Below are 13,986 nucleotides of genomic sequence, written 5' to 3'. Positions count from 1 at the left end.
CCCCAGATTTTAAATGTTAAGATATATCTGTATTCCTCACTGATCATTTTATTGGAATGCTTATTGTTGGAATATTTTTAATCAGTAGCAGTTCATTTGATTAAGCTTTTAAATTTGTTTTCTTTCTAAAGCTTATGTTGTAGTTTTTTTGAATATTTCTTAGACCAAGCAGCCTTATCAAACAGCCCTATTCTTTTTTTTTCCCCCACCTTGTATTCTTTATTTGGACAAGCTGTGGTCTTATAAGGCTGTCAACAAGAATAAAATATGTGAACTCCCTAGTTGGTTGGTGGTGTTTGGGAGCCAGAGGCAGTTTTACTACTCTCACCAAACAGAATGACCATAGTGCATGTATTTTGGGGAAGTTTAAAGAGAACTTTATGTGAAATGTAATATGAACCAAGCCTGAAAGAATAGCTCATGCCTTGAGTGTTTGCAGTGTGTCAGAACTGTTTGAAGCACTTGTATTAACTCTTATGACACCCCAAGGAAGTAGGTATAATTATTATCTCCATTCTAAAATTAGAAACCTAAGGCACAGAGAGGTTTAAAAAAAAGAAGGGTCCTCATATCATGGCAGGGTTGGGATTAGGACCTAGGCAATTCGGGCTCTGCAGTGTGTGCTCTTAACCACTACATTGTCATGTCATCTTTTTAGGGTTTTGGTATTTTAAAAGTTTTCTTTTGTATGCATCATTCTCCTAACAGCTAGACTTAGCATCTGCTCTGTATTGAACACTGTTTCTAAGCCCTTTATGAGTATCTACTTATTTAATTCTCACAACAACCATATGAGATGGATGCTCTTACCATTCCATTTTGTATGTGAGGAAACAGGTATAGAGTGAGTTACTTGTCTCTGGTCAGATGGCTGGTAAGGGACTGAGATTCAAATCCGATAGTCTACCTCAAGAACTCAAGCTCTTAAACTTCATGCTGTCTGCTATTTTGAACAATTTCAATTCCTAAATTTAATCTTGCTTCCTGAAATAAGCTCTCTCCTCCCACTTCACATTTAAATAATTGGGATTGAACTTTATTCTTAGGGTATAGCTAATTTGTGAGTTTAGATTTTAGCTAACATAAGTTTTGAAAGTAGGAGTGTATTTTCGGTTAGTATCTTCACGGACTAAGGGAACTACTATGTGCTGACTAATCACTAGGGGCATCATAAACTTCTTTCCAGTGAGCCTATAGGCTGTATGCATCATGTCTCAAGTCTTGTCTTTAGCCAGCTAACTTAGTTTGTAGGGCGTTTGTTGACTGAGAAATGCTGATCATGTAATGACCTCAGTTTTTTATTTGAATAAGGGTGACGTTGACACTATGCTTTGGTTTCATCACGATCACCATCAATGTTAATTCTAGTAGTTATCATACAAGTGGAAAGTTGAATACTCTTGGTAGCACTGGGGAAAAACTATCACTGGATATCTCTATCATCATATTGTATGTTAACTCTTGCGTTCAGGTGTCCTTTGTTATCTGAGATAAGTCAATTCTTGAGGATTTTCCAAAGCATTTCACTATAATCTCTTTATTAAAGAAGACACCAAATTCCTAGTATTGAGATTAAAATGTATCAGATTGAATTCTCAAATCCTAGATTAGCTTTTGCATTCTACTAGATTTGGTGTATGTGGGTTTTGACATGGGTTACATTTATATATCAATGTTTAACAGCTTTTAAAAGAATATAGGTACATGAGGTCTTGCTAGACTTCTGAATCATTTCTCTGGGAACAGGCATAATATTGAAATGTCCCCTAGGTGATTCTGAAGCCTCCCTCTGGTTAAGAACCTTAGACATAAGGGATAATCATTTAATCAATACTTATTGAGGTCTTACTGTTTGGCACAGTAGTCTAGTCTCAGGGGACAAAATATAGGGAAGCCTGTTACTACCCATGAGGATGTCTTCTTTGAATGAAGGAAATGAGCATGTAAACACATAAGTTGGTATTTGTCACTCTACAACTTTTCAAAATTATAAATCAAGTAAGGGAAGCATTTATTTAAAATAAGGGGAATCGTTATTCCAATGTCAGATTCACCCCCTTTTTTTTTTTTTTTTTTTTTTTGATGTTACGCGGGCCTCTCACTGTTGTGGCTTCTCCCGTTGCGGAGCACAGGCTCAGCGGCCATGGCTCATGGGCCCAGCCGCTCTGCGGCATGTGGGATCTTCCCGGACTGGGGCACGAACCCGTGTCCCCTGCATCGGCAGGCGGACTCTCAACCACTGCGCCACCAGGGAAGCCCCAGATTCACCCATTATTAAAGATAGGTTTATTTAAATACCTTTCCTATACGATATTATATATATAGTTATATATATTTTTTTTCATTGTTATAGTGTGTTTTTTATTTTATAACTACTTTAGTTCCCTTTCCAAGACAAATTAGTGTTAACAAAATTAAATGATTTTTATTTCATTGGAAATTTTGTGCTCTTGATCTAGTTTTGCTACCATAACAGTGATCTTATTTCAAAATTGTATAGTGTAATGAAAAATGGGTATGTTTAGTGAGTATATTATTTCCCAGTCTATGTTGTTAGATGAGATTTAGTCTCAAAATGTTACCCTCGGTCCTGTTACGTGGGGAGGGGAAAAGTTCAAATGAGTATTTTATACTTTGCCTAAACATCGGATTTTTATCTCCAACTATATTTTGAACATAATGTTGTATCATTCAGAGACCTCCAACCAGCTTTTCTTAGTTAAATTTGTTGTATTTAACCTTTTGGGTCTTAGTTGTGATTCACTACCTTTTGGTTACTTGTTCATTTTCAGGATGGAATACCTCACATTAATCCTAGCCTTGTTAACAGTTTCCTGGCTAATGTATAATTGAATGTCTTCAACGACTGGACTGCTGTTAAGTTTTGTTTTTCATATCTATAAAATGCCTTATTTGCTTTCATGGATCAAAGCTTAGGAACTAAATTTGGCTCTGTGTCTTTGCCCATTTAGAGATACTGCTTACAAAAGAACAGCTTTGAGTAATCTGAAGTGACTTATTTTTAATGGTGATCTAAAGAAAGAAAATTACAGTATTATTCATTCAAGCTATTCTTTGTACCTTGTCTGAATGAACAGGCATACTTGTCTCATAATTATAACTAAACAGGAAGTTAATTTCTTGTCAGTGATGTAATGAGACATGGTATGCAGCACTTAACCTCTTAATCTTTAATGTAAAAGAAACTTTCAGGATTTCTTAGAAGAAATCACAAATTCCAAACTAAAATGATTTTTAAGGGGACTATTCCTTCCCATTCTTAAGTCCACATATGAAATTGTTCAGATCTCAAAATCTTTTTGCCAAGCTTCCTTCTTTTGAAATGACTTCCGGTAACCATGCATTTCTTAGATATTTGTTTCCTTCCTTACTATTTGTATCCACATGCGGTATGTAAAATAAATTTCACAACATTGAAGTTCAAAAACTTTTTGTTTACTTCATAGCAAACTTGATCTTTATAAGAACTAGAGCAATTATTGTCTGCCTCATTGGGTAATTAATATTGCATTTTGACCTCTATCATTGGTCAAGATATATACCTTTATATTGCTAGGTTGTAAAGGTTCTTTGAGGGTGATTCTTATTTCAGAATTTCTTAAAGGCACTTACTCTCCTTGCTTCCTACCTCATGCCCTCATCTCATCCAGCTCCCAAGGTAGTATTTTATGTTGCTCAGTATAGGTTTAAGAGGCAAGGGCTGTCCTTTTTTGGGGGGCGGGGGCGCTGTGTTGGGTCTTCGTTGCTGTGCGCAGGCTTTCTCTAGTTGCAGAGAGTGGGGGCTACTCTTCGTTGCAGTGCACGGGCTTCTCCTTGTGGTGGCTTCTCTTGTTGTGGAGCACGGGCTCTAGGACATGTGGGCTTCAGTAGTGGTGGCACGTGGACCCAGTTGCTCTGTGGCATGTGGGATATTCCCGGACCAGGGATCAAACCCATGTCCCCTGCATTGCAGGCAGATTCTTAACCACTGTGCCACCAGGGAAGTCCCAAGGGCTCTCTTTTTAGTGTTGATTCCCATGCTCATACAAATCTTGAAGTCAAGTAAAAGTTTTGAAAGAAATGGACTCTTGAATAAAATACAAGAAATTAACTTGCAGTAATGGGATGGACTTCAAGTTTTCCCAAAAGTGATGATAGGAAATGTATCTGTACTGCTATTATGACTTTGTGTGATGATGCAAGATGGATGGCAGAGATTGGGATAACATGATGGTGGAACATTGTAGTAATTATTGTACTTAATATCGTAATTAACTACTGTACTTGGCCTTACCACAGTAGTCATCTGGGTTAAATTTTGGCCAGCCCTTGGGAGAATGATGGAACTGGACAAACTAGAAAAGGTTATACAGGGAGTTACACTTCAGTAGCAGAATTGATTAAACAAATTTTGTTTTCCTAAATGCTGACTTTGGTTATATTGTATAAGTAGTGGCTGTCATTGAAAGAATGTTTAGCAGAATGTGTAAATAATAGTTACCGGAGGTCTTAAATCTTACGAGAGGCTCATCTACTCATATGGCTGCTCTGTAGTTATTCATAAATAGTTCTTGTATTTCCAATTTATACGCCTTTTGGAGGCAGTGATCATTTCTTATACTTCCCTAACATCTCTCAGAGCCTCTAATCTGTTCAATGCCTTGGTTTCCTGTTCTTTGTAGTCTGTGGTTGGTCATTTCATATCGAGTGAGGAAGATGTAGAGAGACTAGAGAAACAAAAACCAAATATTTAGCAGTATGTTTAGACCTCTCTTCTTGGTCAGTGTCTCTCAGCCTTTTCATGTTTTATCTCCAACAGTCAATTGTCAAAGATACTGTGTCCCATGGTGATAGAAGCAAAGATCTTCCTCAAAACAAACTGTAGGCTTTCTGTTTTGAGTCCCACATAATGAATGGTCAGACTCATTAATGTTTAATCATGTACCTCCAGATGAGAACACTCAGTGGCTTAAGCTATACCTGTTGGTTGCCTGTAAGAGAAATTTGATTGACTCCTTTTCCTATCGGTCTATTTAGGCTTTTAAAGGGAAGGGAGAAACGTATTTCCCAGTGGGAGAAGGCCTGGATTCTCACACTAGCCAGGTGTTCAGGAGGTTTCAGGAGAAGCAATTCAGAGAAAGATGATCCCGAAAGGAGAAAATTTCCCCAAAAGAGCACACCATGGCAGAGAAGTGTCTCACTTTGGTGGGTTTATTTTCATGGAGAGTACAGTTTTTAGCATCGTACCCTGTATTATATGTCCTTGATCCAGTGTCCTTTCGAGGTGAGTGGAGCATTTAGCTAGTGTGCGCCAAACTCCCCTGCCAACTATTTTCTTACTTCAGTGGTCTTGATGAAGAGTTGGGTTGGTGTGATTGAAATTTTTTTTCTCCAGTTTGCCAAGTACCATATCAAATTCTTTAACTTAAATACATCTTTGATGCAAGGACACTCTTTAGAAAGCAGCCTTAAATGTATCCCTGGACCTATTTTTCAGGTCATCTAGTACATACACTACTTTGCTTTCCTACCCATCCTGAAGCGCAGCATGTCCTGTATTTGCACTCAGTCTTTCCTTTCCCCTCTTAAGCGGGGCGGGGGGGGCACTAATGTAAAATGGAGATGAGACCTATTTCCATAAGGTGGTTGTAAGGGTAAAGTGATCAGTGTTTTAAGATATTTTTCATCCCCAGTGACTTAGTTTATGTTCTTCTCTCACCTGAATTACTGCTATAGTTTCCTAATGTAGTTATCTACTCATACATCCTTTGTAGTAGGTATTCCTACAATTTGGAGGGTGAGGAGGGTCTTTGACATCCCATATTAAGTAAAATTTTGTGTGGGCATGTGTATTTGGGGGATAGCGGGTCAGTAGTTCATCAGGTTCTTAGAAGTTCTTGACCTTGTCACAAACAATGCTATATACATGTGTAGTAGTGTATGAAAAGGTGGAGAAATGGCAGAAACCAAATTTAGGATAGTGTTAACCTCCTGTCAGGGAAAAGGAAGGGCATCTGGGGAGTACATGAGAGATCTATTATATCTGCAAAACTTAAAATCTGAAAGAGATACAGTAAAAATGTTAAGCTTAAATATCAAGCTAGGTATACAGATACATGGCTGCTTTTAGGATTAATAATTTAAAAAGTCAATCACTCCTAGTGTACTACTGCTAGTACATCAGAAAATCCAAATCTCATTTGTCTTACTCCTGCTTAAAAACTATTTCTGCTTAAAAATCAGTGACTTCCCATTGGCTGTGGAATAGTCTTTGCCATAATATTCAAGACTCTCAAAAGATCCAGCCCTGATTAACCTTTCTAGCCACATCTGCTACTCCCTTACCGGTACCCTGTTGTGTCTCTGGTATACCAAACTACAAGCAAGTTTTTACAGCCTGTTTTCTTTCACACCCCTGGTTTTGAATTAGTTTCTCTACCTTGAATGCTTATCCTTCCATCAAGACCCAGTTCAAATGTCACTGTTTTAAACCCAGGCAAGGTTAGTGATAACCTTTTCAGGATTCACAAAGCAGTTGAACGCCTTTACTTTAAGCACTCAGGTTGTTTGAAATATAATTTTTTGGTTTTGTATTATGTCTGCTTTTTTTAAGCTCAGTCTATTGGGAGAGGCATTCATGTTCTATCTTGGTATTTTCAGACCTAACATGCTTGACACCAAAAAAGGTAGTCTTCATATAAATGAATGAATGCTTTGTTGGGTGAAACTTGAGCTGATATTACACTTTTTATTTTAGAAATGGATTTAAGTTAATCTTTAGTTCCTATTATTGAAAGTTTAACTCTTTACTAGGTAAGCCACATGATTTCTCCCTGCTTCCTCTAGTTTCCTTTTGAGACTTTGCTTCATTTATATTTCTTACATGTTTTACAGCAAGATTAAAGCAACACATTTCGTGGGATAAAATGTGTATAATTGGTAATGGGGCCCAGGTAGCACTCTGCTTAGAGCGGATCTCTCCTTACTCTGTGTTTGCTGCCCCCGCCCCTTGAAGAAAACTGGGGTGGTTAACAATCAAAGCAGTAACTGTAGGAATTAGAGCAAGCTACAACCTCAGGAACTGAAATTGTGTATCTGTATGCCAAGTTCTTTATCTCTGCTGCCCAGTGTGGCCTCTTTTTCTCTGGACTCGCCATGTAATTTCAGGGCATATGCCTGCCAGGAGCTCTAGGTCACATCCTTACAGCTCCTGATTAGAGAAGGAAAAAGTGTCGTTTCCAGCTTCAATTTGAAAATCTTGGGTAGGGATAGATGGAACAAAATTCTGTGATTACCCTTTCTGAGTAGTTGGTTAATCGTGGCTGACAGTCACCCCAACACGACTATCATACCTGTGGAGTATGAGAAAAGCATTTCCAGGAAAGTAGGAGAAGAGGGTTTGAGTAGACAGTGGTGCATGGAAGAGCATCTGAGATGGCTTATTATGCTTTTTCTCATATATTTTCACTGCCAAGATATTCTATATCTTACTTGCTTCTGCTATGGACATAATAATGTCATGAGAATTAGTTGGCATCTTTGAGGTAAGTGCTGGTATATGATTTAAAAGATATTTTGATTCTTAAAATTACTTTAGGTCATTTTTTTATGTTGACTTTAAAGTTGATTTTGGTACATACTTGGCCGAATATTAGATCTTGGAGTATTACTTAAGAGGTGTCTTAGTCATGGAGAACTTGGAAAATAAGGCATTTAGAAATTATCTGAGGGGAATAAGAGCCTGAAGTTATGGGAGTGAAGAGCTGAAATTCAGTGCTCTCTGAAATTATACATTCACTGTAAAGGAGTGAAAATGTCAGCATATAGAGGCTGAGTGATTCAGAGATGTCTGTGCAGGAAGACTCGTTAAAAAATGTTTTCTTAGATTTTTCATAAAATGTGCAACTTCGAAGTAGGATGTTGATATATTCTAGGTCAGCTTTATAGATTCCTGAACTTCATGAAGTTGTTTCAACATCACTTGGGTATTTTGTTAGACCACCCATCATTAAATTACTTTTTAATTTTAAAATGCTGGATATTTTTCTTAACATATGTAAAAGTGCTTAAGTACAGAAAAGTACATAAATTTGGGGTAGATCCGTGTAAGAAACTCATTTTAGTAATATTTGAGTTCACATGCTTACCAGTTGTAGGTAGAACCACATGAAATTGCAGTTCAGAAATGGTCAAGTATTAGTAAATTCATACAATTCAATAACATGGTTTCTTTAAAACCCTATCCACAAATAGCCCTCGAATTGCTGACCTTGTATTATTAATGTATATCGTAGCATGAGCCATATAATTGCTAAAAGAGTATGTTATAGACAACTAAGCATAAAAATTCATCACATAGGCAAAATATTTAAATAAGCTAAGGCTATAATAAATAGCCTATTTATAAAGCAGTTTTGCTTTTGTTTAGTAAACAAGTGATTTGAGTGCCTGTCTAGGAAATCTTGCCTTCAAGGTGGGTGGTCCGCTTGCTGAGCACCTAATACATTATATGCCAGATAGTGTGCTGAAGTACTTTATCTTATTCATTCTTTCAAAAGTTCTGTAACAACAGGCATTTCTATTGTGTTTTAGAGATGAGGAAATAAGCCTAGGAAATAGTGGGTCTAAATTGCATTAAAAGTGAGACTCCAGACTGATGATCCATATTGAGGGAGGTGCATATTCATTGTCCTTATTTCATGATGCTATATTTGAGCATTTGAGTTGTATGCGCAAGTTTGTGTTTGGTTTTAGTAGCATTTTTGAAAATTCACATCTTTATCGTTGTGTAGGAAAAGGGAGAGGGTGGTTTGGAACAGGTAAGTTTTTAATCTTAAAATAGATTTCTTTGGACCCTTACGTTCCGGCAGAGGAAGTTAGCCTGCATAAGTTAGCTTCTGGTTTATCTTTTTTTGGTGGATCATTTAAACAACAGAACTTGTTAAATAAGTTTTGGAACATGGAAAAAAGTTCTCTTCGTATCAGTTAGACTATGCTCAATCCTTATCTGCAATAAAGTAGTATATACCTTGAGATGGTATTGAAGTAGCTTGTCATTATAATAAAGTGGCTGATCATGGAATGCAAATAAATGCTTTATGAGAGTTGATCTGGCCTATGAAAAAGTCATTTGGATAGTTGATTAGTTCAAGCTGCCAGTATATTTTTTTTACTCAAAAAACTGATTCAGTTCTAAGCTAAAGCTGTATATAGTTTCAGTTTCTTTTAACTAGTTGCTTAACTCTGGGATAAGAGCTTCTGTAATTAGTACTGATCAGAATCTAAGTGTTTGGAATGAATTTTCCTCCTTTCTTCAAATATGTTGAACAAATGAGGTATATTTACATGGGCAAGCATAAAAGTCTGATCTGATCTTCCAGTCATCTTAAGATTGTGACTCCTGGGATTCCCTGGCTGCCTTGATAACCTTATAAGCAGTCATAGTTTGAGATTCAGAAGCAAATTGGCAAAGTGCATATCAAGGTACTCCTTTGTCCCAGTTTTATTTTTGAGATATAACATAATAGATGTGCAACATAATAATTTGATATATGTATATTGCAAAATGATTACCCCCCCAAGGACAATTCTTCTGCCTTGATCTTTTTTTTTAATGGAATAAATCTAGGCTGATATTCCTGAACAATTGGCTGTTTTCTGAAGTGCATTATTTTGCCCATAGTAAAGGCAAATATTTGCTATGTCTTCCTGCAGTGTATTCCCCGCCTTTTTCTTAGAAGTCCATTATTATCTCAAAGGTCTATAAATCCATGTACTGTAGGAATTTATATATAGGTATATAGAGATAAAGCTGTATAATTTTTTTTAAACTTGTAAAGAAGCAACTGTTTCCTTAGTAGATTATCCATATGGGTTATGCACAAGTCATGGAAGGGCTAAATTACACTTATGTTGGAAATATAAGGTCAAATGGAATTGTGGATACTGCTTGTTTTGCTAAGAGCGCAATGCTTTTCTACCTGGAGAGGTAGGTTTTTCCAGAGATATACTCCATGTTGAGTAAAAGACAAGGTTGAATTGAGGGATAAGGAGATCAAACCAAAAGGGGTACTTACCTAACCCCATGAGAGATTTTTTAAGGAGAAAATGTGGTCACTGGGTAGTATGGTTCAGAAAAAGCAGAGTATTTAAGACAGCAGACAGTATTTAAGACAGAGCCTCTGAGATGGTCTGAAAGCTCAGCAAATAACATGAATGTTGATAACTGCCCTAAGTTCTTAACCTTGGAAAGTGTCTGATTACAACTTTTTCATTTTATAAGAGGACAGCTTTTGTTCATGTACAGGCACACCTCAAAGATATTGAGGGTTTGGTTCCAGACCACCCAAATAAAGCGAATATCACAGTAAAGCAAGTCACATGTTTTTTTTTTGTTTGTTTCCAGTGCGTATAAAAGTTAACGTTTACACTACTGTAGTCTATTAAGTGTGCAATAACATTATGTCTTAAAAAATGTACCTTAGGGCTTCCCTGGTGGCGCAGTGGTTGAGAGTCCGCCTGCCGATGCAGGGGACACGGGTTCGTGCCCCGGTCTGGGAAGATCCCACATGCCGCAGAGCGGCTAGGCCCGTGAGCCATGGCTGCTGAGCCTGCGCATCCGGAGCCTGTGCTCTGCAAGGGGAGAGGCCACAACAGTGAGAGGCCCGCCTACCGCAAAAAAAAAAAAAAAAAAAAAAAAAAATGTACCTTAATACTTTATTACTAAAAAACACTAATAGTCTGGATCTCCTGCAAGTTGTAATCTTTCTTTACTGGTAGAGGGTTTGAAATATTACAGGAATTATCAAAATAGGATACAAAGACACAAAGTGAGCAGGTGCTGTTAGGAAGATGGCACAGGTAGCCGCAGACCTTCCATTTGTTTTAACAAAACAACCCCCCCACACACACACCCATACCCTGTATCCGTGAAGCATGGGAAAACGAGGTGTATGCCTGCAGTAAAACTTAATAGCGATGTGTGTGTGTGCTTTTATGAACCCCTAGCCGAGATGATTGTCTTGGTATGTGTCCATAAAATAACTGTGCCTAGTGTGTCCCAGAAACTGGACTAGGGTTACTTACGTTTTCTTTCCTAATAGAGTGTATTGTTGATGTAAGTTGTGATTATATGTCCCTTAAAGAATGGTATAAAAATAACTGGAAGCAGACGACTGTCTTTACTTGCTTGTGTTTTCTATTATGGTTAAATGATCCAGCATTTTCTGTCTTGGTGTAGGAACTTAGTGATTTGGCCCGTGACCCTCCAGCACAATGTTCTGCAGGTCCAGTTGGGGATGATAGTAAGTAATTTTCAAGTTGATTTTTATGGTTAGTTTCAAAAAAGCTTGTGTATTTTTAGATAATAACAAGAGTGTTTTCTTTTTCTAGTGTTTCATTGGCAAGCCACAATTATGGGACCTGTAAGTACTGAGAATTAAGTATTGCTTTTAATTAAAATCCAGCATTGATGTAGTTAGTAATTTTTGATTAAGCCTTTAGCTTTATTTTATTACATTGTAATTTTATTTGAGATATGCCATAGTTGATGCACTGCTTTTGGAAGAAACAGTTGGTCATTAGTTAAGTATATTGTGTCTGTCCCTGTGTTCAGGTTCTAGAGTATGTATAGCTTTTCTATGACCTATCAAATATCTCTTCCATTCTAATTTTCTTTCATAGCAATGTAAAGTATTGTCACAGAGCTTCCTGACTTATAGCCCATTAGTTTTCTGGCTGTACCATGATATTACTCAAAGATCTTACTCTCTTATTGTAGCTGCCTAAAATCTAGCTTAATTGTATTATTTTGATATTTGAGTTTTTTAAAACTTCAGTTTCATGTAAAATTTGAATATTTTTAGGTAGATAGTGATAATTTTATTTTATTTTGGCCATGCCATGCAGCGTGTGGGATCTTAGTTCCCTGAACAGAGATTGAACCCTTGCCTCCCGCATTGGGAGTGTGGAGTCTTAACCACTGCACCGTCAGGGAAGTCTTTAGAAAGTGATATTTTGAATACAGCAAAATTCCTTTCTATCCCGGGTAGATAAGAAACTGTATGTGCTGGATAATTGAATATTCAGAATTATGGATACTATCTAAGAGTTTCACAGAATTAGAGCACAGTAAAACATCCTGGGGTAAGACTGTATATCAAACAATACTTAACATTTTTTTTGACTTGGAAGGCACCTAAGGGTTTCTATTCTGAGGGGTGTGTGTGTGTGTTACTGAATTTTCTGCTTTCTTCCCCCTTTTGGTATTTTAATCTCAACATAACTGGCAGTAATGTACTAGGTGAGATAATGGTCAGTAAGTAGATATTTATAATTCTAAAAGAAGAAATGCCCTTGGAAAAAAAAGCTAGCCAGTGGGTGGGTTGGTTTAGCAAGTGTTTATTCAGCAGTTCTGATTGTAAATCACATAGAGGGGGGATATTTAGTTTAACAATTTGAGATCTGTCTGTGATTGAGATTCTAGTGAAAAAACTACAGAGTCAGGGTTGTTTCCAGTTACCTCAAGGTCTATTTTTACTGTTTTAAGTGCTTGCTTTTGTCTAACTGGTGACAAAACTGTGATTCCCGCCCAGCCCCGACCCCCCTTAAATACACATAGTTAAGTAAGTCATGGCTTACCCAGTTTGGCCCATACAAAGTTTTATTTTTTGGCCCTGACCTGGGATCAAACCCGTGCCCTCTGCAGCGGAAGCGCGGACGGAGTCTTAACCACTGGACCGCCAGGGAGGTGCTGGCCCACACAGTGTTTTACACGTTGACAATCTTCACATAAAAACCCTGTCACTAGACCCTCCTTCTGCAAGCTTGGGGTGGAGTAGCAGCTGCCTCCTTTCTTCAGAAAGTGTGTGTCTGCCACAATTTCTACCAGGTCCACTTAGGCACTTACAGTTGAAACTTCTAGAATTTTCTCATTATAGATCACCAATTTTCAAAGCAAAGAATTCAGTAAAATGCCTTGCCATATCTATACCAAATAAAGCTCATCTTTGATTTAGAGTGCTTTAAGATAGTCTCATTATAAAAATTAGTTGTCTGTACTAATAAAGCACAAAAGAGTTGGTAGTCAAGACTTAAAACTGGGTGGTGTGCTTAATAAACCAACTTTTAAATCAGTGTAATGTTTTTCTGCTTGACTTTTCAGTCTTCGTTATTTTATTTATTCCTTTCCAAAAGGTAAGGAATACACCTATAGTAAATCAAAGTGAAGCATAATTGAGGAGTTTGTTAGTAATTTTCCACAGAACAGAAGATTGCTTATCCTGACGAATTTTTCAGCTGTTAATTTGCTTTTACTTTCAGGAAACATTTTTCATTTATATGTATTTCAGATTATGGCTATGCTTTGCTAATTTTTTTCAGCAACCTTTTAATATAAAGGAATAGCAGTTTTCTGCTTTTGAAAACAGATATTTCATTTTCAGAACTATTTAAATATTCCCTGATTAACAAGAGCAAAAAATATATTTATACCATAACAGCATAGTTCTGCTTTAGTAACATTAGTCTCTGAAATGTACTTGTTTTCTGAGGAGGTTAATTTTCACTGTTGGGTAATTTCAGGAATGAGTCAAAAGTTATAAAAACTCACCCAAAATGCAGATTTTAACTGCGCGTTTTGTAAGTAAGCACCTAAGTTTAGATGCCAGCTTGTAAATGGTTAACAATTATCCTTACTATGAAGTGTATCAATGAATGGCTTTTGACTGCATCTTTATGACAGAACGTCACAGTTTGATTAGATAATATTATTTTGTTAGTATGCCTACCCTTAGTGGCATGCAGATGTGACCCAAAACAATAGGGCTAGTGGTGGCATAACAATCCATAAATTGCAGATTTGCTGGAAGAATAAACGTTAACAAAATTACTTTTGCTTTGGAGTGCTTCTTAGGTCAAAGTGATGGCAGTGTCACAGAACTAAAGATTTCTGACTCTCTAAGGTGTGGATCGTCTAATTGAGGTTTC

The 13,986-nt window shown here is 37.1% G+C and overlaps 1 protein-coding gene across 7 annotated transcripts in view; it reads left to right on the top strand.

The window, feature by feature from the left end:
• The window catches only part of UBE2D3 (ubiquitin conjugating enzyme E2 D3), a 59,873-nt gene that overhangs the window by 33,940 nt on the left and 11,947 nt on the right, over positions 1-13,986 (top strand). For 4 of the 7 annotated variants that reach the window (XM_081242159.1, XM_081242158.1, XM_081242157.1 and 1 more), the window contains exons 3-4: positions 11,240-11,303; positions 11,374-11,423. The exons of 1 other annotated variant lie outside the window; for it this stretch is intronic. In XM_081242159.1, coding sequence (XP_081098285.1) covers positions 11,240-11,303; positions 11,374-11,423 — 114 coding nt within the window. The remainder of the gene's footprint in view (positions 1-11,239; positions 11,304-11,373; positions 11,424-13,986) is intronic. 2 more of the 7 variants (XM_081242161.1, XM_081242160.1) reach the window with 1 other exon arrangement.

The sequence above is a fragment of the Mesoplodon bidens genome, assembly GCF_964165515.1.
Source record: "Mesoplodon bidens genome assembly, chromosome: 1".
Lineage (NCBI taxonomy): Eukaryota > Metazoa > Chordata > Mammalia > Artiodactyla > Ziphiidae > Mesoplodon > Mesoplodon bidens.
Note: the sequence above shows the minus strand (reverse complement) of the source record. Positions and strands in the feature narration are given on the sequence as shown.